Source organism: Wyeomyia smithii, chromosome 3 (assembly GCF_029784165.1).
Source record: "Wyeomyia smithii strain HCP4-BCI-WySm-NY-G18 chromosome 3, ASM2978416v1, whole genome shotgun sequence".
Lineage (NCBI taxonomy): Eukaryota > Metazoa > Arthropoda > Insecta > Diptera > Culicidae > Wyeomyia > Wyeomyia smithii.
This window is the reverse complement of record NC_073696.1, coordinates 111,415,285-111,437,244: the sequence shown is the minus strand read 5'-3', so window position 1 is coordinate 111,437,244 and position 21,960 is coordinate 111,415,285. Positions and strand designations below refer to the sequence as shown.

Here is a 21,960-nt window from a genome sequence, read left to right as displayed (position 1 = left end):
TTATCGATATGCACTCATAATAGCATTTAGGAGTTACTCACAGCCATGAAAAAGCTATAACAAATTTCGAGAGTTTTATGAATTAGGTTCGCGATCCTTCTTTTTAGCTTATTTCGCTTGGAACAGAATTTATTTATTATTTACATAGAGCAATTTAGGAAACAAACTCCATCCTTCTTACTCCTTCTTCAAAATGAATGTCAGCGTAGTCGTTGAATAAAATAGGTAGGTAAATCTTCACGTATTTTCAAGTTCATATATGAGAATTTTTAATTGCCGAGTTCAGTTTATACGTGTTATGTGGTAAAAAAGTTTGTAATTTTCAACGCGCCATGATATTACTGCCAAATAAATAATTTATTTAGAAAATAAAAACATAAAAACATTACTCAGGAATGATTGCTGCATCCAAGCCCATGCTTGATTGCCTAAATTTCTTACATGTTTTTATTTTCTCAAATGTCTCTACATGTTTTTAATTTCTCAAATCGGTTTTAGGGAATGGGCAAAATGAAGAAATGCAACATAATGCATGAAGCTGTGGCATAAACATCATTGTTTGATGCTTATTCTTAACAAAAGTATACTCGCTTAAATGACTTGATTTGATATGATGTAGGTTGACTTGACTTAAGGAGTTAGTTGCTTGAATGAGCTGAAAAATGTTTGTTTATTCTAGATTCTTTTCTTTCACGAATGTTTTCTCTTTCATGAGACAAAATGGGCTTAAGAAAAAATTCTGGGCACATTTTCAAGATAGATTCATCTTTAAGATAAGTAACATAAAACTATCGTAAAACTGTCATGAAGTTTTATTGAAAATTCTCATAGGTATTTTAAAAGGGATATTAAGTAGGTTTAAAAACTGCTCCTAAGGTTCATTAGACTTATTGATGAAGAAATTTTATGGAGGACTCTTCAAGTGTTCGTTAATTACTCTTGGAAACTGCTGATAAATAAAAACCACAAGTTCTTAAACAACTTTGTGATAAAACTTGATATATTCAGTAATGTTTTGATAAAACTACCATGAAATATAAATAAAACTAAATCGCATTAGGATTGTTACTTGGGCATTGTCTATCCACTGGGTTTAGTTTTTTTTCAATTCCCAATCCTAGCAATGAATAATACTATAGAAGAGCAAGGGACGAAAAGCCGATACACCTTTGTATTAACCAATTTTTTTGGTAGTTCGGATTGAAACAGGAATTGAATTCTTTCTAAGGAAAAGTCTTCTAAGTTGATTCGGTAAAACTGTTGATTTATTGTTCTTTTTTCTAATAGTCATCGTAGTCTCTTCTTTTCGGTCATTTTCCGGATGCTGTAGCGCTTTTGTGCACTGTATTCACTTAACCTTTCAAATCATGCTATGCTATAATTTCCCGTCCCTTACATTATCGTCGTTTTGCGTATAATCAACTAAGAACTTTTTTTTATATAAAATGCTACATTAACGATATTCTGTAAGTTTTTGAACGTTATAATGACAAAATAGATTTTTTGCTTGCTTTAACTGGAAAGCTATCGAAGATTAAGTAGAAACATTATGCAATTATACTTCGAATAGCAACATCAATTTCAGAATCGTAAATAAATTCGCTGATTAGAATGTGCAGAAATATAAAGTGCTACATAAATTATATCACGAACATTCATAGTATTGACATCACAATAGATCGAGAAAGGAAAATCCTTCCCAATACAATAAAGTAGATGATAATAATGCACACATCGTTCAGATTAAAATGTTGAAATGATATTGCAGGGTAAATCATAAATGGGTTGTATAATACTTTGGTGATTACTAAGATTGCGAAATCAGACTGATATTAAATTAGATGTGTTTCTAGAAGTAGAAATTGAGGTGAGGGTGCGAAAATCAACGGATCACCACCAAAGGACTCATAAATTATATGTAACAATTATTATTAGAAAACAGTTATCGTTGCAGTATGCAGGCGAACTTTTTGATTTCTGTTCGCTGTCGTGAGAGTCAATAAGGTGTCTTAGGATAATTTCGAGTACGACGGGGGAGAAAATTTCTTCCGCAAGAATTTTAAAATGTACAGTGGCAGACAGGAGACCAGCGTTATCACTAGGACTTTCCATAGGAATTCCCATGACCAGATAAACTCCCAGTCTGTTACAAAAAATGAGAAAAAAATCACAGACTATTGTATGTGAGTTTGTATGTGGCTATTTGTGTTGATACTTACCAAAGTATTCGTGAAGCACGGCAAGCGAGATTATATAAAGCACCAAACTAAACAGTTCTGCCAATACCATTAATCTGTGAAAAATGCGGTATTAAAATGAGTTCATTAGAATATATTGAGTTAATACTTGTGCCATGTTCTGATCGTCAATGCAACCATTATAAGTTCAGTTAAAATCAGTGCCGAAAAACTGATCGCAACTATATGAATGAATTCGTCTTCGAAAAGGATCAATGCTCCATACATAATCACACCACCTGGAAACAAAATATTTTATGCTATGCCCCACATTACATTCGAAACAAATCGTTACCTTGATAAATGCTGATTAACACCCACATGAAAAATGTTTTGTAACTCAGGCTCCTCCCTTTGGATAACTCTTTATATAATTCTGGATAGGTGAGTGCAATGTTCGAGCTAATATCCTGGTCCAGCACAAGTGAGAAAACCGGGAACATGGTGTACAGCGTTGCATAACCGACCATTAGAAATCCTTGGTATAAGGCAACGGAGGAAAGATAAAAAACCGCTGAGAAAACAGCCTGCATGGTTGATATGATCAAACCTCGATGTATGACGAACTGTGAGAGCGCGGCAGATCGCTTGTAAGAGCGCCGTCCGTGCACTATCAGCAGTTTGGCTATGTGCGAGAATTGAGGTATGCTAAAGTCGCCTGCTAGGGAAGCCTGCTTGCCTTCGCGACCCTCAATGCCAATGCCTGCGTCTGCCTGTTGGATCATGCTAACATCGTTTCCTCCGTCTCCAACGGCGCATGTTCGTTTACCTGAGTATTTCTGTATGAGTGATACAACCTGCGCTTTTTGAGTTGGACTACACCTGCAGCAGACCACAGCTGGACAAGCGGTTGCTAATTCCATGAACTCAGGCTGATAATACTGAAGGCAAATTTCCAAACTTTCTCCAGATACTACCAGTGCACAATCCTGCTTTCTACGGAATTGGTTAAGCTCCAAATGAGCATCAGTTCGTGTTAAAACACTTTTCAGTACGTGAACGTTTTGATTTCGTCCCACTAGATGCGAGCTCTTTGCGATACAAGTAGCCGTTTCTAGTTTATCTCCAGTCAGCATCCAGATTTTAATACCGGCATTACGTAACAGCTCAAGAGTGGGTCTCACACGCTCCTGTAATCTATCTTCTACACCAGTTAAGCACAATAGTTCCATCTCTCTTTCGAGGCTTTCGATTACAGCAGATACTTTAGCCACACGATCTGTAACACTGACTTTTGCCGCATTGTAACGCGTTTCAAAATCACTGTACTGATCTTCACTAAGTACTTTCTTCGCAACAACTAACGTACGGAGACCCTCGCGAGCCATATTACCACTTTCCTCAGCGAGCCAATCGTTATACTGCACGATAGCGGACATGACAACGTCTGCTCCTTTCAAATAAAAGGTGATTTCTCCACTGTTTAGCTCCTTTACGATTATCCCCATCCGTTTGTTTTCACTAGTAAAAGGAAATGTTTGGAGGATTTGATACTTCATAATACCTCCCGTGAGGGAACTTAGCGACACCGCGCTACCTGAACTTGATGGTGAGTTGAGGTCTGTTTTAGAATTCCCGGACAAGTTTGTAACTGTGGTATTTATCGATGCATTTTCATTCATTGAACTAACCGGTGCATCTTTATCTCGGATCTAGAAAACAAAAAGAAAGGTTAGAAATTATACTAGAAAATCACGACGATTGTGAAAATACCTGTAACGTCATATGATTTAAGTCTCGATTGATCAAGGTCAGCCCAACTGACTCAGTCCATTTGACTAAAGCAATTTCATCCGGGCTTGAAGCTTGATATGTTTTCTCTGGCAGCTTTACTGCTTCCTGTGCTTCTATTGATATCGATCTGGAAGGAGAATTCCTACGGTCCGAACCGTTAATGCCGAGACCTCCATTACCATTATCATACACGGGTGTTACATTGTGACACAGAGCGAGCGCCTTAACCGACTCCCATATTCGCCAGCCGTCTGGTTTCCTTAGTCTAGGTTGATATCCGGTTGGCTTTGTAGGTGAGCCGTCACCTTGCACTGAGATACTACTGTACACTGACTGAATTGCTGCTGACACCATCGGAAATGTATCTCTTCCGTAAGCTGCCGTTCCAACGTGGATCTTCTTAAAAATCATTTCGTTTTGAGTCAATGTTCCAGTTTTATCTGACAACAAATATGATATTCGCCCCAATTCTTCCGGGATTGTTGTAGATCGTACTACTGTTCCCTGAATTTCTTCATCATTTTGAATTTGCCACGAATAAAATGCTTTTCCCATATCCAAGTTAACTCGTAAACTGATCGGGATAATGTAGGAGAACAGCAGCACAAATCGGAACATGTATCGATACCAAGGTCCGTTGAATCCCTTCAGACACATCATTGCGAAAGAAAGACCAATGACTGCACAGAACAGCACTTTCGTCAAGCCGTTGATTTCTAAATCCAGCAGACCCACTTTAGACCGAGGCTGTGAATTATTCATTACGCTTCGCGTTTCAGCCCCAGTGTAGATCACAATACCAACAGCAGTACCGGAGGCCACTACCGTATTGGCCCAAAGAGTGTTTTCCACATTTAAACCTTCGTCTTCGGAACCTTCCAGCTGGAAATAAAAATATCAATATAGCACTGTGCCGATTGAAAACACTGTGGCCATCAAAAAGTACCTTTGAGTAGGTTCCAATGAAAGTATGAATGTCCCGTTGCGGTTTTTCAACATACAGTGAAGCTCCAATACTGAATAAGTCGCTGTGAGATGCTAATTTCTGTGTGGCAGGAACAGCCAAGCGGAGTTTCCAGTCCGTTTCACCTAGGGGAAAAAAAATATAATGCATCCGAGTTACACGTATGTTGTAGACTTGAGAAACCTACCGTCCAACATATCGGTCCTCACGAAAACTGCTCCACTTTTATCGCTGGTTCGTAGCAGTATTAAATCGGCTGGAACACGCTCGTCCTTCTCTACCATAATAATGTCACCCACTTTCAATTTCGACGAGGAAACCAGCTCGGGTGGTTTATCAACGTTGTTGAATCGTTTATATTTTTGCGAGTTAACTTCGCGGTCTCGCTTGTGTCGGCGTAAATCGTCGACTGCCTCGCGACAGATAGTAACCGCCAGTACGAACCCAAGCGGACCCCAGTATGTGTACAAATAACCGATCCGAACATCCGGAATGAATTGACTAACGGCCATGATTAGAAAATACAGATTTAGGAAGAACCTAAACTGTTCGAACAGTACTAGGGGGAGGAAGGTGAAGATGTTGTACTTTTGGTTACGGATCTCGTTCGGAGGAAACTTTTCCGTAGACGGTTTTCCGATTAGAATCGTCCGGGGTTTCAGCTCCTTGGAAGCGCACCATTTTCGCCAAGCCCAGCACCAGCAACTGCAAATAATATGAAAGATTATTGAGTGTGGCGATTATTATTATGTCTGTCAAAAATGCCTTTTGGGTCTAATCAAAGTATTTACTAGTGATAAAGGGCTAAGTATTGGACGCATTAGTGTCAAACAAATTGGGGTTACTTCAACACAAGGAAATGGGGAGCTAACAATTATGTGTCTACTCCAGTACAGTCAGTCTTTTCATGTATTTTTTATGTATCAATGTCATTTGCTAAGAAAAAACAATGTTTGTAGCTGAGAGTTTGTAGGTACTTTATATTTTTCCACTTATATTAGATTGCGATACTCATTGATTTGTTTTCTTTTGAGCACCTACTGACAATTTACGCTCCAATAAATAAATATTTCGCATTTGCAAAAACTTCCATGTAAACCGCAATGCCATAATTAACTTCAAAGGAAAAAACCTAATGAATGGCGGAGTTTATCGATTATTTACTAATAATGACATCACTTGGTAAAGCAAAAACAAATCACAGATAAAAATCAATACAATTGTGTTGTTATGCGTATTATTAGCACAGCGCTATTTTTATTATCAAGCTCTATCAGTAGCAAACTTTCTACACGCAGAGTACAAGTTGTAAATTGCATCTTCCTAGACGCGTTATTAAAACAATTCGTTTCGTTTCTACATATTTGAAGCGAATCGCCATCATTGATTCGTCATCTTTTGCGGAGGTTGAGCTTATTTTGTGAATTACACCTACCTCAGCCAGAGACGTCTTCTGCGATCTTTTTCGATCAGAGGAATCGTTTCCTTGGTGGTGGTCACTGCCGTCGATGGAACGGGTTGCGATGAGTCCTCCATCGCGCGAATTACTTGTAGCTCATGAATTTTGGAAGATTTTTGATTTGTTTTGGATTTAAAACGAAAGAAAACAGTGCCAACAATAAGTAGCACTTCGGTGAATGGAATCAAACTGTTTTTTTTTATCTAGTCAGTCTGTCTGAATGACGTTTCTGAAGACGAATAAGAATATCAAGAAAATAGAAACGGTATTTACCGTATATCACTGTTTCCACCATTCGCAGTCTGCTACACAACTACATATATACTATAAAACTGTGCTGGATAGGCTGGATATGAATGGGGAATCAAAACGGTGTGATGACAGGTGAAGTTTGCCGGAGTAATGTTGTGTATATTGCGTTGTTTACCTTGCTCTTGGACATAAAAATCAATGAATGTGGGGATTGACCTACAGTGATATTTTACAAATTCGAATTTAACAGAAAAAGTGCGTGTGAATTACGTCAGAAAAAAATATTCTCGATTATGATAAACCATAAGGTCGATCATAAGATAATATTTAACACCAAAAATAATAAGAGTAAAAATTTATATTCCTTTCAATTATATAAAGTGCTTATGGTTTTTTATTTGAATCAACATAGAACAAATTATAATTGAGATAGTCTTTAAGTTCAAATGTTATTTAAAGCACATTGAAACATTTTGGTATATAATAATAAAAAAAATATACATTTACGCGAAAAAAAACGCAAGGGCCATCATTGTTCAGTAATTATTCGAAACGTTTCGTCATGAAAACAAACAAGGATCAATACAACGTTTTTTATGATACAACGGTTTATGAACTAAAAATGTTGTTTATAAATGTGGTCCCCGTGGTTCTGTGATTAGCGATGTCTGTCGGCTAGCTCTCCCACACGGTTGTGATATCGGGTTTGATTCCCGATCGAGTCGAGGACCTTTTCGAGCTGGAAATTTTCTCGACTCAGCACTGGGGCACGGTGTATCGTTGTACTTTTATCCTACACATGCAAAATGTGTCAAAAACAATATCGATAACGAATTCTCTCAACTAATCTAGTTGATCGAGACCGCTATTAGCCCCAAGGCTAAGCGTGCGATATTGTTTTAAATGTTGGGCAGAAAATGAGAAATTCTTATTTCAAATTTTTGATAAGATCGGTGGATTGCAACTTTCGTTACAAAGCCCTATGTGAGGCGAAATCTTATATTCGATTATATCGAAAACTTATTTCTCCAAAAATGTTTTTTTACCATAACTCAAGAACTATTTTCTCGATCTGGCTGAAACGATATTTTTGTAAACGCAAGTGTATCTATACATGCAATACATAAGCTAATGAAATAATTAAATCTTAGGAAAACATTTTACGCAAAACTTGTGTGGAAGAGGTACGATACTGCACTAACAAACCAGACGTCGTATGTTCGAATCTCGGTCGGAAGAGACAAGGTTTGACAATGCTCACGCATAAACAATAAATAGGGGATATTTGAGTTTGGTTCAGCTTGGTTGAATATCAGTCATACTATTCGAAAGGTATGCTAATCACCAAGTCACAAGCTTGGGGAACATTGTAACTATCAAGACTACATTGATGTTCGAAACCCATTTAGTAGTAGGAAAGTTTTATATCTATTTAGAAAACTGTTTTTAACTATGATACTATGATAACATTCGTTTTTAATTACAGAATGCGAGGTTTTACTCATTTAGTTACAGCTTTTTTCGTTACGATTTTTACAACATGCTATCTTACTAAAGTAAGACGTAGTTGTAGTAAACGAACAAATAAGATAGACTAGTTATTTGCTAATTTAAGGACGCTTTGAAAACTGAGTTTAATGTGCTAATGTAGCGCGAAGCTGATCTTTTAGGTGCTTTGCCGAGTGAATTATTATCAATTAGCAGATAACGCAATGATGAGTAATAAACTCAAACCGTTCTAACGCTTGAAGCCATTTAATATAATTTCATTTGAAACATAATCAATTTTTGGACTTATAGCAAAGAGGGTTTGCTGTTATCAAATTTGTAGTCGTTCAATCGATAAAGGTCAGTGGAACAGGATGATTATTGTACTTACCAGAAAATATTTTTTAAAAAATTTCCCATTTTAAATGGCTGGTTTCTTCTTCCACGCACTGATCGCCCACTATAAGTCACTCGGTTGGACGAACGACCACTATTAGTAGATTCGATAAGCAAATCTGTCTCTGAATCACTGAATTCAAAATCACGCAATTCAACATTCATCCCTCGTCGCGATTTCCAGAATCGCCGAGTTTGTAAAAGGTCCGTTCCTAGATTCGCAGATGTTGTTTTCTTTGAAGAACTTTCAGTAAAATTCACTTTCGAAACTTTTCCATGAATAACTGATTGTTTTATTCAGTTAAAGCTTTGCAAACGGACACAGAGTTCAGTATTTCGCCGTTCGTAAGTTATACTGTACTGAAATAAGACCAGTGTTTCAATGGTTGTTTTCATTTCTTATCTGAGATGATTAATTCCTGCACGGTTTTCGCAAATTGCAAATGTCAGTAACTAACATTGTTGCAATTACTACAATGGAATAATGAATAAAGAAGGATAAAAACAAAACAATGAAAATTTTCTCCCATCAAGCAGAAAAATGGTCTAACTGGATCAATAATGATTCCTCTGGTTCGTCGATAAATCGATGAAACGAAATCCATGCTATAATATTTTATACTATTTAAAGCCAGTATTACACTCTTTGACCAATGCACAGTGGTCCAATAAGGCAAAAAGTGGCGCCTTTTACCTTCATCCTAGCTTAAAAGTGTCTTCGGAACAACTGTATGTATGAATGACCCGCATAATAGTAAATTGACAAAAAGTATGAGAAGTTTACTATACTAAAAATAAAAAATTAACTTTTTTGTGTTAAGAGATAGAAGAATAGTTTGTTCAGCAAAGTTGTAGAAGATTCAAAAATATGAAACTTTGTTGAGCAAATGAAAATCCTATCTTCTTTCGGTACAAAGTTATAAAGTTATAAAGTTATAAACATGTGAAAAGGACCCATGTGCTCAGTGCTGATAAAAGTTATTTTCACCAGCAAAATTCTTCGAAAATTACAGCCAATCATTTTCAATTTTCACTTCCAATGATCGCAGCACTCTTTCAGATACACTAGATTTTCGTCCTAGTAACGTGCTGTTATACTCAGATGAAATAGATCGCGCGCATTGTTCACGGTTACGGAATAAAATTTGACGACAAATCCAACCAAATGATCTTCACTTCAAAGCGAAAAAGAAAAACAAACAGTCCACTCAACCAAAATAAACCTCACCGAAACACTTTTTCACTGACACTGACCGATGCCTTGACAATCTTCGTTAACTGATAAACTGATTTTGTTGTCTTGCTTTCATCGCATGAAATATAAGGAGGTGTTTTGACAGTTCACTTTCATGCAAAAAGCGGGAAAGGAGAACTCTGAAAGGATTGAAAAAAAAAAAAAATAACGTTTATGGATGCTTTTTTTCACTTTCACTCAAGAGTGTCAACAAATATCAACCCTGCATGTGCTATATGTCCAGACACAATAGTTAATTTTTCATGAAAGTTGTTCCATTCGAGTGTTCGCATAGGTTGTCTATGTTAGAGCAGATTAGCGTAGACGGAGAGTTGACCGATTACTCTCCGAAATGTTACAATCTCTTCACAGGAGAACTGATCGCAGGTTAAGCCGACAAACATATAGCCGCAGGCAGACGTCCAAGATGAGTTCCAAACTTATGTAATTTTTTTTTGTAGTAGCAATTCGTAACCAGATAGCGCTACCAGTGACTCCAACCTTGTACACCAGCGGAAAAAAATGTCTTGTAGCGATAAGGTCACCAGGCAGCGCTAGTGTACAAGTGATTTATAACGCAACCCAACAAACAACGTTGTTGGATAACGGCTTGTTAAGCTATAGTTCAGTCGAAATCCACTGAATAATAGCTTATTAAGCTGTAGACCAATAAAATTGTTTGTTGGGCAATTCTCTTTGAAAATTCTCAAGGAATTTTCGATCAATGTTGTTCTTGCTACAGACGGTGTTATGAACAGATACGCAAAGAGTGAGGTCGAAAACTCCAAGTGAACCGTCAAATCGAGGCTCCAAGTGAGCAAAGTAAACAAACTCAGGAGTGTTACTTTTCGTACAGAATGTGTATTGTAATCAGTATAATTGTTGTGAACCACGTGCAATTATGGTTTGAACGGAAATTGTGTTTGTTAACGCTTGTATTATGAGTGATGCATTGAAAATTGAAACAAAAGTATAAACAAGCTTTGAAACTCAGTTATGTATCCTTAGAAAGTTTCGGAATTTCATTACACTTTCTAGTGCGTATGAAAAGTCATGCGAAATTAAATGTGGTTGCCAGAATTGTTTGGAATAAAATATTTGCAAAGGGTTGCCATATTTACTGCTTTTCTCTTTGCGTATCTCTTTATAACACAGTCTCTAGTTCTTGCTTGGACGCCTGTCTGTTGTCGTTTTCGCTTTCGCGGTGTAGCTACCCTTTTTCCGTGCTATACTTTGCAGCTTCAAATAAAACATTTTCAGTGTCATTGCATTGGTATGCGTAATAATGGGATAGCTGTCAATTCGTTTTGTTTTGGTCATTATCACATTCGTCATTTTGTCTCGTTTCTATTTCATATGTCCATCTCGCAAATGTGCTGAGAAAAAATTTACCTGACACTTTACCACGTGCAGAGCCGGATTTACGATTGTGGGGGCCCGGGGCCCAGTTTACAGTGGGGGCCCCAGAATAAAACAAACCCGTTTTTTTATCGTACGAGTTAAAAACACTTATTTCTCATTGAAAAGTTACCAAAATTTTGCTAGAATTTTTTCTTACGAGTTTTATTTTGCAGAGAACTTATTGATTGAATAATCAACATTCAGCTCCTTCAGAATATTGTACTCTCAACTTAACAATGCTAAGTTTGACAGCCTTTCACTCTTTATAGTCGTACGCAACCTATTTTCAATCAGTTTCATCTTCGATAAAGACCTTTCTCCAGTTGCGTTCGAGATCATTAGGCTCAAATAAATAAATGTATGCAACTGCTCGAAATCCGGAATTTTTTTCTTGATATCTGAAAAATAAAAACCTACCGCAATTCGAATAAATGCGATCCGCAAGCAAAAATTTGCACACAATTTGAGAAAGACTGCGCAAATATAAGGCTACGCTGGCAATAATCTACAGAACTTAGGAAAAAACTAGGGGTAAGCGGGGTAAGACCGCCCCCTTAAGCAATTCTGTTTATAGAAAAAAAAGTTGCGGCTGCAATTTCATTTTTTCCTCGCTAAGAGGATCTTCTATTCAATACCCGCATTTAAAAAATAAGAACTGAAATATTTTTGTTCATTTTCCAGTTTTTTTTTTCAATTTTTAAAAATTCATTGAAAATGTGCAGATCTTTTTTATGCGGGGTAAGCCCGCCCACCAGCGGGGTAAGATCGCCCACCATTTTTTGAGGATAAACAATATTTTTAGGGCCAAAACGGTTAATTTTATCGGTATAGTGTCTCTGACAAAGTTGTGGATGGTATTTTTTTTCTTTTTAAATAAAATATACACTGTAAAATATCTGAAAAAAAAATTTCTAAGTTTCAACTTATTTTGTTTTCTGATTATTCAAGTTCAGATCAATGTTTAGGTAACCTTTTTGGTTTTCAAAATAAATAGATTTTTCAGAATTGGGGGTTTTCAAGATATTGAATTCATAATATACCTATCTTTAAGCTAAAAATTAAAACTCATTTAACCTGTCTGTATGATTCTTTTGAAGACTTATTATGTATAGAAAAATACTAATAATTATTCTTTCGTTTATTTATATTTTCAATTTTCTATTTTTTTTTTCGAAGAACAAAATTATCAACGACTCTATACACCAAACAAACCGTCAAAAAAAAAAAATTCTTCACAAAAATTTAGCTATTAATATTTCTATTACTCCATGATCCAACAACCATAAAATTTCAGCTTACCTTTTGTAGATTTTACAGGCAAAAATATATTTTTTCAAATAAATTTGAAAAAAATATATTTTTAATTCTATTTTTATATCTTTTCTTTAATTTTTTTAGTGTGTGTATTTTTTTCGGAAGTAAAAAACTACTATTTTCAATTCTGCCGGAGACGTCATACCAATCAAACAAACCGTCATGGCTCTAAAATTATTTTGGTTCATTAACACCATTTTCACACAGGTTTACTTTTTTCAAAAATAAGTCTTGTTAAAATATATTACTAGAAAAGCTTCAACCAAATCGAAAATGGTCGATTAACATCGATGTCTTATGTGGCTTGAAGTTGCTTTACTGATCCTGTAAATATTCCCTTTGTAGTGTCGAGGCATCTGGGTCTTGAAGTAAAACAACAAGCAGTTGGATACGTGGCGGTTTTACCCCTTGTATAGTGGGCGACTTTACCCCCAGTGGAACATTTTCATATTTGACCGAAAAAGTAGTCAAAATTACAAGATTACTCACGGCCTTCGATATTCCCAAAAGAAGATAGATTCAGGCAAGCGATTAAACGTATATTCACGAACAAAACAATAGATTTTTAGACTGAAAAACCTTAAGTCCCGTTGCCGCAAAACAATAGCGCATTGACTGGTTGCCAGCTGAAAGGTTGTTTTTGATTATTTCTGCGACCGTTCGCGCACTATCAAAACAGAAAAACGTGCAAAATGTTATGTAATTATACTGTGATAGACACATTAAAGAAATTTTTCAATTATTTTATAACTTGGTAGTAAAACTACAGAGGGCGGTCTTACCCCGCAGGGCGGTCTTACCCTGTTTACCCCTACACACTTCTGCAAGTCAATAAAATCTGCACACGAACTCTGAAAATCTGCATTTTGCAACGCAAATCTAGTATCCCTGATTCGGATAGGTAAACTTATTTTTGGAATCAACAGCAATGTATTAAAAAAACTTGTGGATTATCTTCTTTCCTGCTTGATTTCCCATGCGCGCTGGTTCGATTCAAATGGTGTGTTAATGTGTGTCATTCCAAGAGAATCGAAGGTGAAATCTTATGGATGTGGTTGTGATATTGGCGCTCGCGAAAAAATAACACTGAAGGAAAGTTTCAGATTGAAATGGTCTGTTCAAATTTTCTTACTGTGAATTGAACTTTTGATTGAATCTCATTTTTGATAGAGAAAAGAACTTTTTCTCGTTTTGTGGGGGCCCCAAAAATGTGGGGGCCCGGGGCCCGGGCCCCCTGGGCCCCCACTTAAATCCGGCTCTGACCACGTGGAACGAAAACCAAAACAAACCAGTTTTGTCACATACGTGTGAATGTGTTGGTAACTTCCTACAGTACACTCTGCTTTTTTCGGGTTTCATCAGTGACAGAAAAAGTGTAGGGAGAGACAGAAAAAGGGTAGCACGAAAAATCAAATACAATATTTTCGGTGTCAAAAGTGTCGTTTGAGTGTAGCTACACCGCGAAAACGAAAACGACATGTGATATAGCTATATAACGACCGGTGTGAAAACGGGTGAGTGCGTAAAATAACCGCGCTGTACACAGTCGCGATAACAACTCAAATAGTAGCGCACTGTTGAGGATGCCCTAATAATACTACATATGATTATTTTGATTTTTCAAACTTTCAACGCAAACTAATTGAATTATCAAAAAGTTAAGTTATATTTACACGTGAAGCATTTTTTCAGGTTAGGATGCTCTGAGCTCATCAAACGATTCAATTTTATGTAATTTATTTCAGTTTTGGTATATAGTGCATACCTGCCTCGAACTCGTGTAAAGAAAAGAAACGTCAAAAAATCGATGAATGGAGGTTTTCTGCGGTTCGTATGTGTTGGTATTTGCTGTATTTGCAAGCCTTGCTTGTTTTCTTCAAGCGCGCAGCTGCGGATTGCAAATCAAACGCTGAAATTTTTTCTCGTAAACAAACTCCGTTCGCACATATGATACTTCTTATCGCGGAACTATTCGTTTGTCGCGGCTGGCTCCGAGTGGTTGCAACTTAGCGCGAAATATCGAATTCGACCTTGCGGTTGTGTGACCTCGAGTTTTTGTTATCTGCATTTAGAGTGTACTTGGGCAGGCGGAAAAATACATTCAGTGATAATGTTGAATTTTTTGTCAGCGAAAAAATCGTCCAGTGCTGGTCCGCTGCGAGGGTACAAAATTACCAACGTTGAAAGAAACAAGAAGTACGGCGTGGCCGCTGATTCGCTTCGGATGCTGAAAACGAAAGCTTCCGAAAAATTCAAGGTGAATGACCTAGATCAACGTTTTCGGTGAATCAGGATTTCAGGGAACTCCTTCATGATTGTGAAAAAACCGAACTTAGGTTTCTGAGTTTTAATTGAGTAGTATGTTTATATCAACGCAAATTTCGCTCACTTTTGCATCCTTTTGCTTTGCTTACTATTGCATCCTCAAGCCTTGTGTGGGCATTGCTCGTGCAGCATATCTTTATAAGGGCAATTGCTTCACTCGGATGTAATGTGAGCGCAAGTGCAGTTGCACATGGAAAAAAGCAAGATATAGATGCTTACACAATGCAACTGGGAAGGACAATGACATTGACCTGGTTGAATGTACTTCGTCTGGTGGTTTGATTCAAGCCTAGGGATACGCCTACAGAGGCTAGGGAATAGTGACATTGGGAAGAAGAGAACTCAAATTAGTTTCGGTTGGCTTCGGGCAGGTAAAAAAGTATCCAACAATAATCATTGTTCTTTATAATGATTGTGGAATTGGTACGTTGCAAAGGTAAGGTGCCTTGTACTCAAAATGCTGACGATAATCATTAATTCTCAGGGAAACAATTTCAGTCTTACATTCAATTAAAGGACCGATACCTCCTATTTGAAAATAAGCTCGAATATGTGCCTTGCCTTCGCAACTTTCGTGATAATCTTATAACAAATAACTCTTCGTAAAATCTAATTTTGTCTTTATTTAGACATATTCCGTAGGTAGTCATTTATGGTGTACTGATTAGATACGTTTATAATTTCATGAAAGCCTCAGGATAAAATGTAAATCTAAATAACGAGTTAGCGAACAACTGCTCTACAGCTTTAAATGTTATTTACAAACCAAATTAGTTCACCGTTTACAAAATTAAATTTAACTTCATACTCTTCTTTCTATCGTACATTTTTCAGTTGCAGCACTGTCGGGTTTATTTGGCACAGGATGGTGTCGAAGTGCTAGATGAAGACTATTTTCATACACTCCCGGCGCAAATACTGTTTGTGGTAGCAGAACGGGACATAATCGTAAAAACGGGTAAAACTTTCCGATTGCTAATCTCAGTTGTGCTGCGTTCTTTCATTTTAATTGATAGGGTTCATAAAATTTCTCTTGCACTCAGATTTCGAGCTAATGTACGACGCAATCAAATCCTCACATAGCGAGTTGCTGCAGGCCGGCACCTTGGCTAAGGAGTTCGTTGGCAATAATCAGAGCGAGATCGCCAGGCTGCTGCAGGACGCTCGGCGATCACAGGATGAGCAGACAGTGAAAAGTTTACGCAGTGAGCATCAGGAGTGGTTTGAAGGTTTGCTAAATAGTTTGTTCAGTCGCACAAGGGTATTTATGGGTACCTCTCCGATCAAAAAAATATTTTCTAAATTATTCGGTAATGGCAAATTGCATACCTATATTTTATTCAATAGAGTTGTTTTTTGTTTTTCGCGGTTTCATTCGCGCAGCTTAAAAAATGGATGAAATTATGCTTTCATGCTTGAATGCTATAAATTACATTTTAATAATAATAGAATGATACTCATTACATTTAAAGTAATTGTTTCCAACTATTTCCATTAGAACATCTTATTCAAATTTCTGTTTCAACTATAACAGTCTATATGCTTTAATTTTATATGTAGATAGATCTTGAATCTTGGTTTTTTGGTAAACCATACTTATAAAAACGATTCCAACACCAGCCATCCAGAAGTAAATATAAATTCTAAATTTGTATCATAGTTTCAATGGCAGCTATAATATATAATCTAAAAAGCTATCAGTTATATGAATGATTTGATTTTCTATCAAATAATAATAAAAACCACCTAATGTTATTTCCAATATCTGCTCCTGGTAGCACGTTGTAAAAACTGAACTTGATCATGATTTCTACCATTTAATGAATTCTCTCCTTAACTTAGGAATCGATGACAAAGCGGGTCAAACCAAAGAGTATGTAATGCAACGCCGGGGACAGGATCGAATTCGGGGGTACTACTACAAAACGAAGGACGAACTTACTAAGTGCGGTCTCTATCGTAAGAACATGGTGGCTAAAGAACTGATCGACGAAATGCTGGAACTTTTTCGTCAACTGTTGATTGGTTTTGATTATTTTAGCTGTATATTCGACCGAAGCCATCCGCAGCGATTCCCGGATGGTTACAACCACCAGGATCAGGACGAAGTCGACGCCCAACGGATAATGCCCAAGCGCATGAAGTTAGCAATCCAAAAAACCCTGGAGGAGGATGGCAATGCTATCGATAAGTACAAGGTGGCACTTTGCAATCGCACTGGTGAATTTCGTTGTATGGGACTGTGGAACGAAAAGCAATGTAGATACGGTGCACATGTTATTAATCCATATGCCAGCCGGGAAAATATGATTCTGTTCCAAGTTTGGAACTTAGATCATCAGGTTGAAATAAGCCGCACTGTGCTGCCGTCTATAGTAGAAAATGTGGCACGCGTTCTTGCGGATGAGGCTAACGCAATCTGTAAGATTCACAATCGGAAGGGCACCAAACTTTCTGTGATAACTTATTTTATAGAGCTTTTTACGCTCGGGAACCTAAAGCTGGTTCACATTGTATGCCACGATAAAAGTATTCATGATATGATCTCGAAGGGCGTCATAATCTGCGACAAATGCGCAGAGTACAAGTATATTAAGGAGTTCCAAAGCAAAATACGCTTCAATAAAGACCGTTTAATGTAGATAGTGGCAGTTATCATAGTTGTGGAAAATATGAGAAACGTATTAGTGATTATCTATGAAATAACTGCAACATATTCACATTATAGTTTGTTTCGGAAAAAACGTATTCGGCAATGTTTTGTCTATGGGACAATAACAAATGAAATTTTCAATTTCAATTTGGTTTCAAACCTTTAATTTATTTTGTAAATTCTATTCTATTTCCTTAATCACAAATATCGTTTAAACTTGATCATGTTACAATAACCTGCTTACAAGCTTCGAACAGGGCTCGTGCCCAAATCGATACGGCATGTGCTCCTGGATCCGGATGTTGATAGGAAACGGATGACGTGCTGCCCATTGATGCAGCGTACGAGGCTCGCCCGGCCTTCGCTTGCATCAGCTTCGTAGCCCTTGCGGTCTCCTCGCATGCTTTAGTGAAGCTTTCCACACAATCAAGAACCGGGAGATTTTGGTTTATGGCTTCCGTTAAACTTCTCTCGCCTGCTTTTAGTGGATCGAACATTGTACGATCACCGATTTCTGTAAGGGCATATTTGGCGATGGTGTCGTTCCCCTTGCTTATGGCTTGGCTCCATTGTCGTATGGAAACGCTTGGTTGGCCTTCGCCCATGTTTGTGAAGACTGTTGAAGCTCCCTGGAAAAACAAACTGTACAAAGCACCAGATGATCCACCCATATCTTGCTGCAAGATATCACTGATCTGTTGAAGCAGCAGCGCCGGATGTAACAAGTCTAGTTTGTTTTCATTAAGGTGTTCCAGAATAGCAGTAGCTCCCTTGCCAATAGTGCTTCCTGTATCTCCATCCCCAGCTTCTTTATCGATTGTGTTTAACATAACAGTACAAGAGACTAGCGCTCCACAAATATAAGCGATTATAGTAGAAGTTAGTTTCACTCCAAAACTTTCATTGATCGCACACATTGCATTCAGGTTAGTCGGGACAAATGCTTCCTCCAAACTGCATTGAATGGCACTTGATTTCGCTAGCATGTCCCCTACTTGTTTTCCAAAAAGTGCCACCGGAACGTTTGCTTGAAAATCCAACAATTCTTGCAACATTGATGAATATCCCAGATTCAGAATAGTCACTGATATCCCAGCTTGGTCAAGAGAAGACAAAAAGGTTCCTGCATGTATACGTTTCACAGTATAACATGAATTCATCTTGCTCATCAAACTATTCATGAATGTCCCCATCAAAAATTCAGAAGTCCCTCCAAGGTTATTTATCAATAGTAGTATCTCAGAACCTTGTTTCACATTTGCAAGTAATTTAGGGAGAATAAAATCTATAATACCATTGAAATCCCTGCATGCTTTCATAGTATAGACGCCTGGTTCCCCGTGGATCCCTTTGCCAATTTCGATGTTCTCAAGTTGTGAATCTCTTAACTCAAACGTAAAGCCAATAGTAGCTAGATTGCAACACTGAACTAAACCTTCACCAAAAGCCAAAATATCCTCTATATTGCAGCCCATTTCCGCCATAGCTCCAAGTAGCTTGTGAACCAGTATAACTCCGGCCAGCCCTCTTCTTCCAACAGACTTTCTAATGTGGCATTCATCGATCGAACAATCGTCTCCGACTAGCAGTAGCCGGATATCTTGCAACCCAGCAATTGCGCGCACCTTTTCCAAGGCAATTCCAAAATTCAATCGATCTCCGGTGTAGTTTTTTACAATCAGAAGTGCACAGCTGCCTCGCGTTGTTACGGCCTTGATGCAATCCACTATAGCAGTCACAGAGGGTGAGCTGAAGATATCCCCACAAACGGCACCAGTTAGCATTCCTTTACCCACATATCCGATATGGGCTGGTTCGTGGCCGCTCCCTCCACCAGATATTAACTTAACCTTGCCATCCGCTGGATCATTGTCAGCCCGAATGACACAATTGCGGTCGGTTAGTAACTTTAAACCAGGATGAATTTCTATAAAACCGGCCAGTGAGCTTCCAACCTCGGTCAGCGACATTTTTGCCCGTCACGGAACTTTCGCTAGGTTTAGAATTGATCAACAGGTTGTAGAATAACAAACACTAAACCGAGTCTATTTAAAGTCCAACAATAAGTATATAATGTTTGCCTTCTCTCTGTTGTGCTATCAAAAGAGAAGAGACGGGTAAAACGTGTATGCTTCGCAGAAAGCCATTGAAATAATAAGGTAATAGAAAACAATGGAGTCCAAGCAGTTGCAAATCCCATTGAATTACGTTCGTCGAAACGATGAGCAGTTTTCTTCAATCTAACCGAACATGTCATGGATGCACTGAAACGATTTATTAGTTTGAACATAATATGGCAGAATCCTAGTTTTAGATATTAAATGCAACAAGTTTTAATAATTGATTTTCATTGATTTGGTTAGCAATACTTGTTAGAAGTGGTTTGAAATGAATTATCCTTTGTTCATTACAAATGGTTAAGGATATAACATTATCAATTTATTTGAATTTATTATGAATAAGTATTTCAAGAACAACTTTCTATTTTGCTATAAAACGAAATAGTTTATTAAATCCAGGAACATATATTTATTCAATTACAAACGATAATTGATGAATCGAGAGAGAAAATAGATATAATTACAGAAAACCTTAAAAACAGACGGATGTAGTCTTATGTCACGATCACCGGTCGGGTTCGTATTTAAAACATAAAGTCAAGATCAGGTAATTCCACCTCGGGTAGATCAAACAATAGGTTTCGGGAAATTGAAGCTGGTGGACGTTCTTTCCTTACCTGCGGAACATCCAATTCCGGCAGATCTATCGGTTCAATTCGCAGTTGTCTCATTGGTTTAATAGTTGGACGGTATACTTCTCCTCTGAATTCGATCATCTGCTCCAGTAGATCCTCCCGCAGACAAGACCTCTCCGAAAGTCTATATTCCGCGTCTTGAGGTGTAAAAATATTGAAAGCCGCCGCGGATGATTCTTTTTTACCGGTAATTGTTTGCTGCTTCGGACCACTATCCGACAACTTTTTCTGACTCGAAGTTGAGGAAGTGAAAGACTTCGGCTTGACGCCCTTTTTGGTATTTAAATTTAGCGGAGTTTTACTGACCAAGTTAGAACGCGAAGATGAGTTGTTGGTAAGATCTTTTAGGGCTAGTTTAAGCGGGAAACGAGCTTCGTTTTTACCTGCCAATGGAGTTTCTGAAAAGAACAATGGAACAAATTGCATCGTCTCTGAATGGCGTCTTTAAACACATTTTACTTACTGCCGACATGTTGATTTTCGTTGGTATTTCGCTGCTCGAGGATATGAAATGCCCGTTTCGTAGCCATTCTTAATTCGAATAAATAAACGTAAATCTTTAATATAATAAACGGTCGTTTTGCTTCAGTACGAAAAACGTTAACGCTTGTTGCGCTGGTTATGCTTTCACTCTTCACATACTAATGCAATGCAACGTCAATCTTTTACCCCCTCACTTCATAGCCATCTATTTTATACAGAGCTGCCAGATTTCATAAACATTTATTGAAGTTTGATTGGTTTTGGGAGTATTTGGAATCGTTTACGTTGACGACAAAAAACTGTGTAATTAATTGTGTCTTTTGGTTTGCTTTGATATTTTTTGGCCTACCTATTCGTTGTGTCCGCTATATTCACTGCTTGATGCCGTCCGTGGTAAAATGAATGACCTCTTTAAGATTGTCTTATTGGTAAAAAATTGATCTGGCAACTGCAAATGAAGCGTTAGCGTTAATAATCTTTTTCCTGTGCCAAATGTCCACCTAGTGGTGAGTAGTTAAGACAAAAGATTGGATGATGTAGACGAATTTCGCGCCAACTCGACCTACACTGTTAATAAAAATCACGTCAAAGTTAAGTGATTTGCTGTTGAATTCGCACTACTTGCTTTACATTTCAGAGTTGAATGAAAATCTTTTGAAATATATTAATGCAAAGAACGATGGATTCAACCGCAAATCACTTTATTTTCTGTTGTTAAGTTAATCTTTGTTGATATACTTATGTTTGAGATACGGAATGTCGGTCAGTTGGATAGTTATATAAATTCACAATAAATTCAAGAGACTTCTTTTTATTTTAGATTTCTCCTTTTTATTTTATTTTAGATTTTTAATTCAATAACAAGATGATCCTAGAGATGATCTCTGTCACTGTATCGATGCAATAGATTTCAGGGTCTTGAAAGGCGTTTTATTGTTATTTTAATTTAAAAGATTCAATGAAACTTACGCTCGAATAAAATTTTGATCTTTGGGTTAATGTGCTGCTTGCGCCGTTCGCCATAGTCACATTTTTGTTTCGCTTTATGGTTTTGACGTTTGTCAATTGGAATTGCAGCTGTAATTCAATTGATTTAAACAGTGGTGATAATACAAGAGATATTCATTATAATACGATGGTGATTTCCATTAACCTGTTTCAAACGCAAGATCATTTCATTGGAAAGTGTTAATCTTCGAGAAATCAACACTAAATCACTTCAACTTGCAGTGTGATGTGACTAATTGAGTCAAGTGCAAAAACAC

The 21,960-nt window shown here is 37.4% G+C and overlaps 4 protein-coding genes across 6 annotated transcripts; 1 reads left to right on the top strand and 3 right to left on the bottom strand.

Moving 5' to 3' along the window:
* Positions 1 to 1,243: 1,243 nt before the first annotated feature.
* LOC129733004 (probable phospholipid-transporting ATPase IIA) lies at positions 1,244 to 8,988 on the bottom strand. 2 transcript variants are annotated; one of them, XM_055694538.1, is made up of 8 exons: positions 8,526 to 8,988; positions 5,123 to 5,640; positions 4,918 to 5,060; positions 3,951 to 4,853; positions 2,533 to 3,889; positions 2,347 to 2,476; positions 2,220 to 2,293; positions 1,244 to 2,143 (listed from the first exon to the last, which is right to left on the bottom strand). In XM_055694538.1, the coding sequence occupies exons 1-8, from the start codon at positions 8,693 to 8,695 to the stop codon at positions 2,010 to 2,012; spliced, it is 3,429 nt and encodes a 1,142-aa protein (XP_055550513.1). In that variant the 5' UTR covers positions 8,696 to 8,988; the 3' UTR covers positions 1,244 to 2,009. The 2 variants fall into 2 exon arrangements, with proteins under 2 accessions (XP_055550513.1, XP_055550514.1); XM_055694539.1 differs by lacking the exon at positions 8,526 to 8,988 and adding an exon at positions 6,371 to 6,627.
* Positions 8,989 to 14,355: 5,367 nt separating this feature from the next.
* On the top strand, positions 14,356 to 17,463 carry LOC129733007 (DNA fragmentation factor subunit beta). 2 transcript variants are annotated; one of them, XM_055694543.1, is made up of 4 exons: positions 14,356 to 14,736; positions 15,639 to 15,762; positions 15,848 to 16,009; positions 16,647 to 17,463. In XM_055694543.1, exons 1-4 carry the CDS (start codon positions 14,590 to 14,592, stop codon positions 17,444 to 17,446), a joined length of 1,233 nt encoding a protein of 410 aa, XP_055550518.1. In that variant the 5' UTR covers positions 14,356 to 14,589; the 3' UTR covers positions 17,447 to 17,463. The 2 variants fall into 2 exon arrangements, with proteins under 2 accessions (XP_055550518.1, XP_055550517.1); XM_055694542.1 differs by having other exon boundaries at positions 14,357 to 14,736; positions 15,848 to 16,033; positions 16,647 to 17,462.
* On the bottom strand, positions 17,040 to 19,822 carry LOC129733005 (triokinase/FMN cyclase-like). Its single transcript, XM_055694540.1, has one exon. It carries the CDS (start codon positions 19,425 to 19,427, stop codon positions 17,679 to 17,681), a length of 1,749 nt encoding a protein of 582 aa, XP_055550515.1. The 5' UTR covers positions 19,428 to 19,822; the 3' UTR covers positions 17,040 to 17,678.
* Positions 19,823 to 19,946: 124 nt separating this feature from the next.
* LOC129733009 (uncharacterized) lies at positions 19,947 to 21,020 on the bottom strand. Its single transcript, XM_055694545.1, has 2 exons — positions 20,676 to 21,020; positions 19,947 to 20,610 (listed from the first exon to the last, which is right to left on the bottom strand). The coding sequence occupies exons 1-2, from the start codon at positions 20,740 to 20,742 to the stop codon at positions 20,102 to 20,104; spliced, it is 576 nt and encodes a 191-aa protein (XP_055550520.1). The 5' UTR covers positions 20,743 to 21,020; the 3' UTR covers positions 19,947 to 20,101.
* Between the last annotated feature and the right edge of the window lie 940 nt (positions 21,021 to 21,960).

Coding starts and splice junctions, on each gene's coding strand:
- LOC129733004 (XM_055694538.1), bottom strand. CDS start 8,695: ATGAATGTTGAATTGCGTGATTTTGAATTCAGTGATTCAGAGACAGAT. Junction 3,890..3,950: donor TAAATCATATGACGTTACAG/GTATTTTCACAA, acceptor TTTGTTTTCTAG/ATCCGAGATAAAGATGCACC. Junction 2,477..2,532: donor GTTAATCAGCATTTATCAAG/GTAACGATTTGT, acceptor TTTTGTTTCCAG/GTGGTGTGATTATGTATGGA.
- LOC129733007 (XM_055694542.1), top strand. CDS start 14,590: ATGTTGAATTTTTTGTCAGCGAAAAAATCGTCCAGTGCTGGTCCGCTG. Junction 14,737..15,638: donor AAGCTTCCGAAAAATTCAAG/GTGAATGACCTA, acceptor TACATTTTTCAG/TTGCAGCACTGTCGGGTTTA. Junction 15,763..15,847: donor GGACATAATCGTAAAAACGG/GTAAAACTTTCC, acceptor TCTTGCACTCAG/ATTTCGAGCTAATGTACGAC.
- LOC129733005 (XM_055694540.1), bottom strand. CDS start 19,427: ATGTCGCTGACCGAGGTTGGAAGCTCACTGGCCGGTTTTATAGAAATT.
- LOC129733009 (XM_055694545.1), bottom strand. CDS start 20,742: ATGGCTACGAAACGGGCATTTCATATCCTCGAGCAGCGAAATACCAAC. Junction 20,611..20,675: donor CGAAAATCAACATGTCGGCA/GTAAGTAAAATG, acceptor TGTTCTTTTCAG/AAACTCCATTGGCAGGTAAA.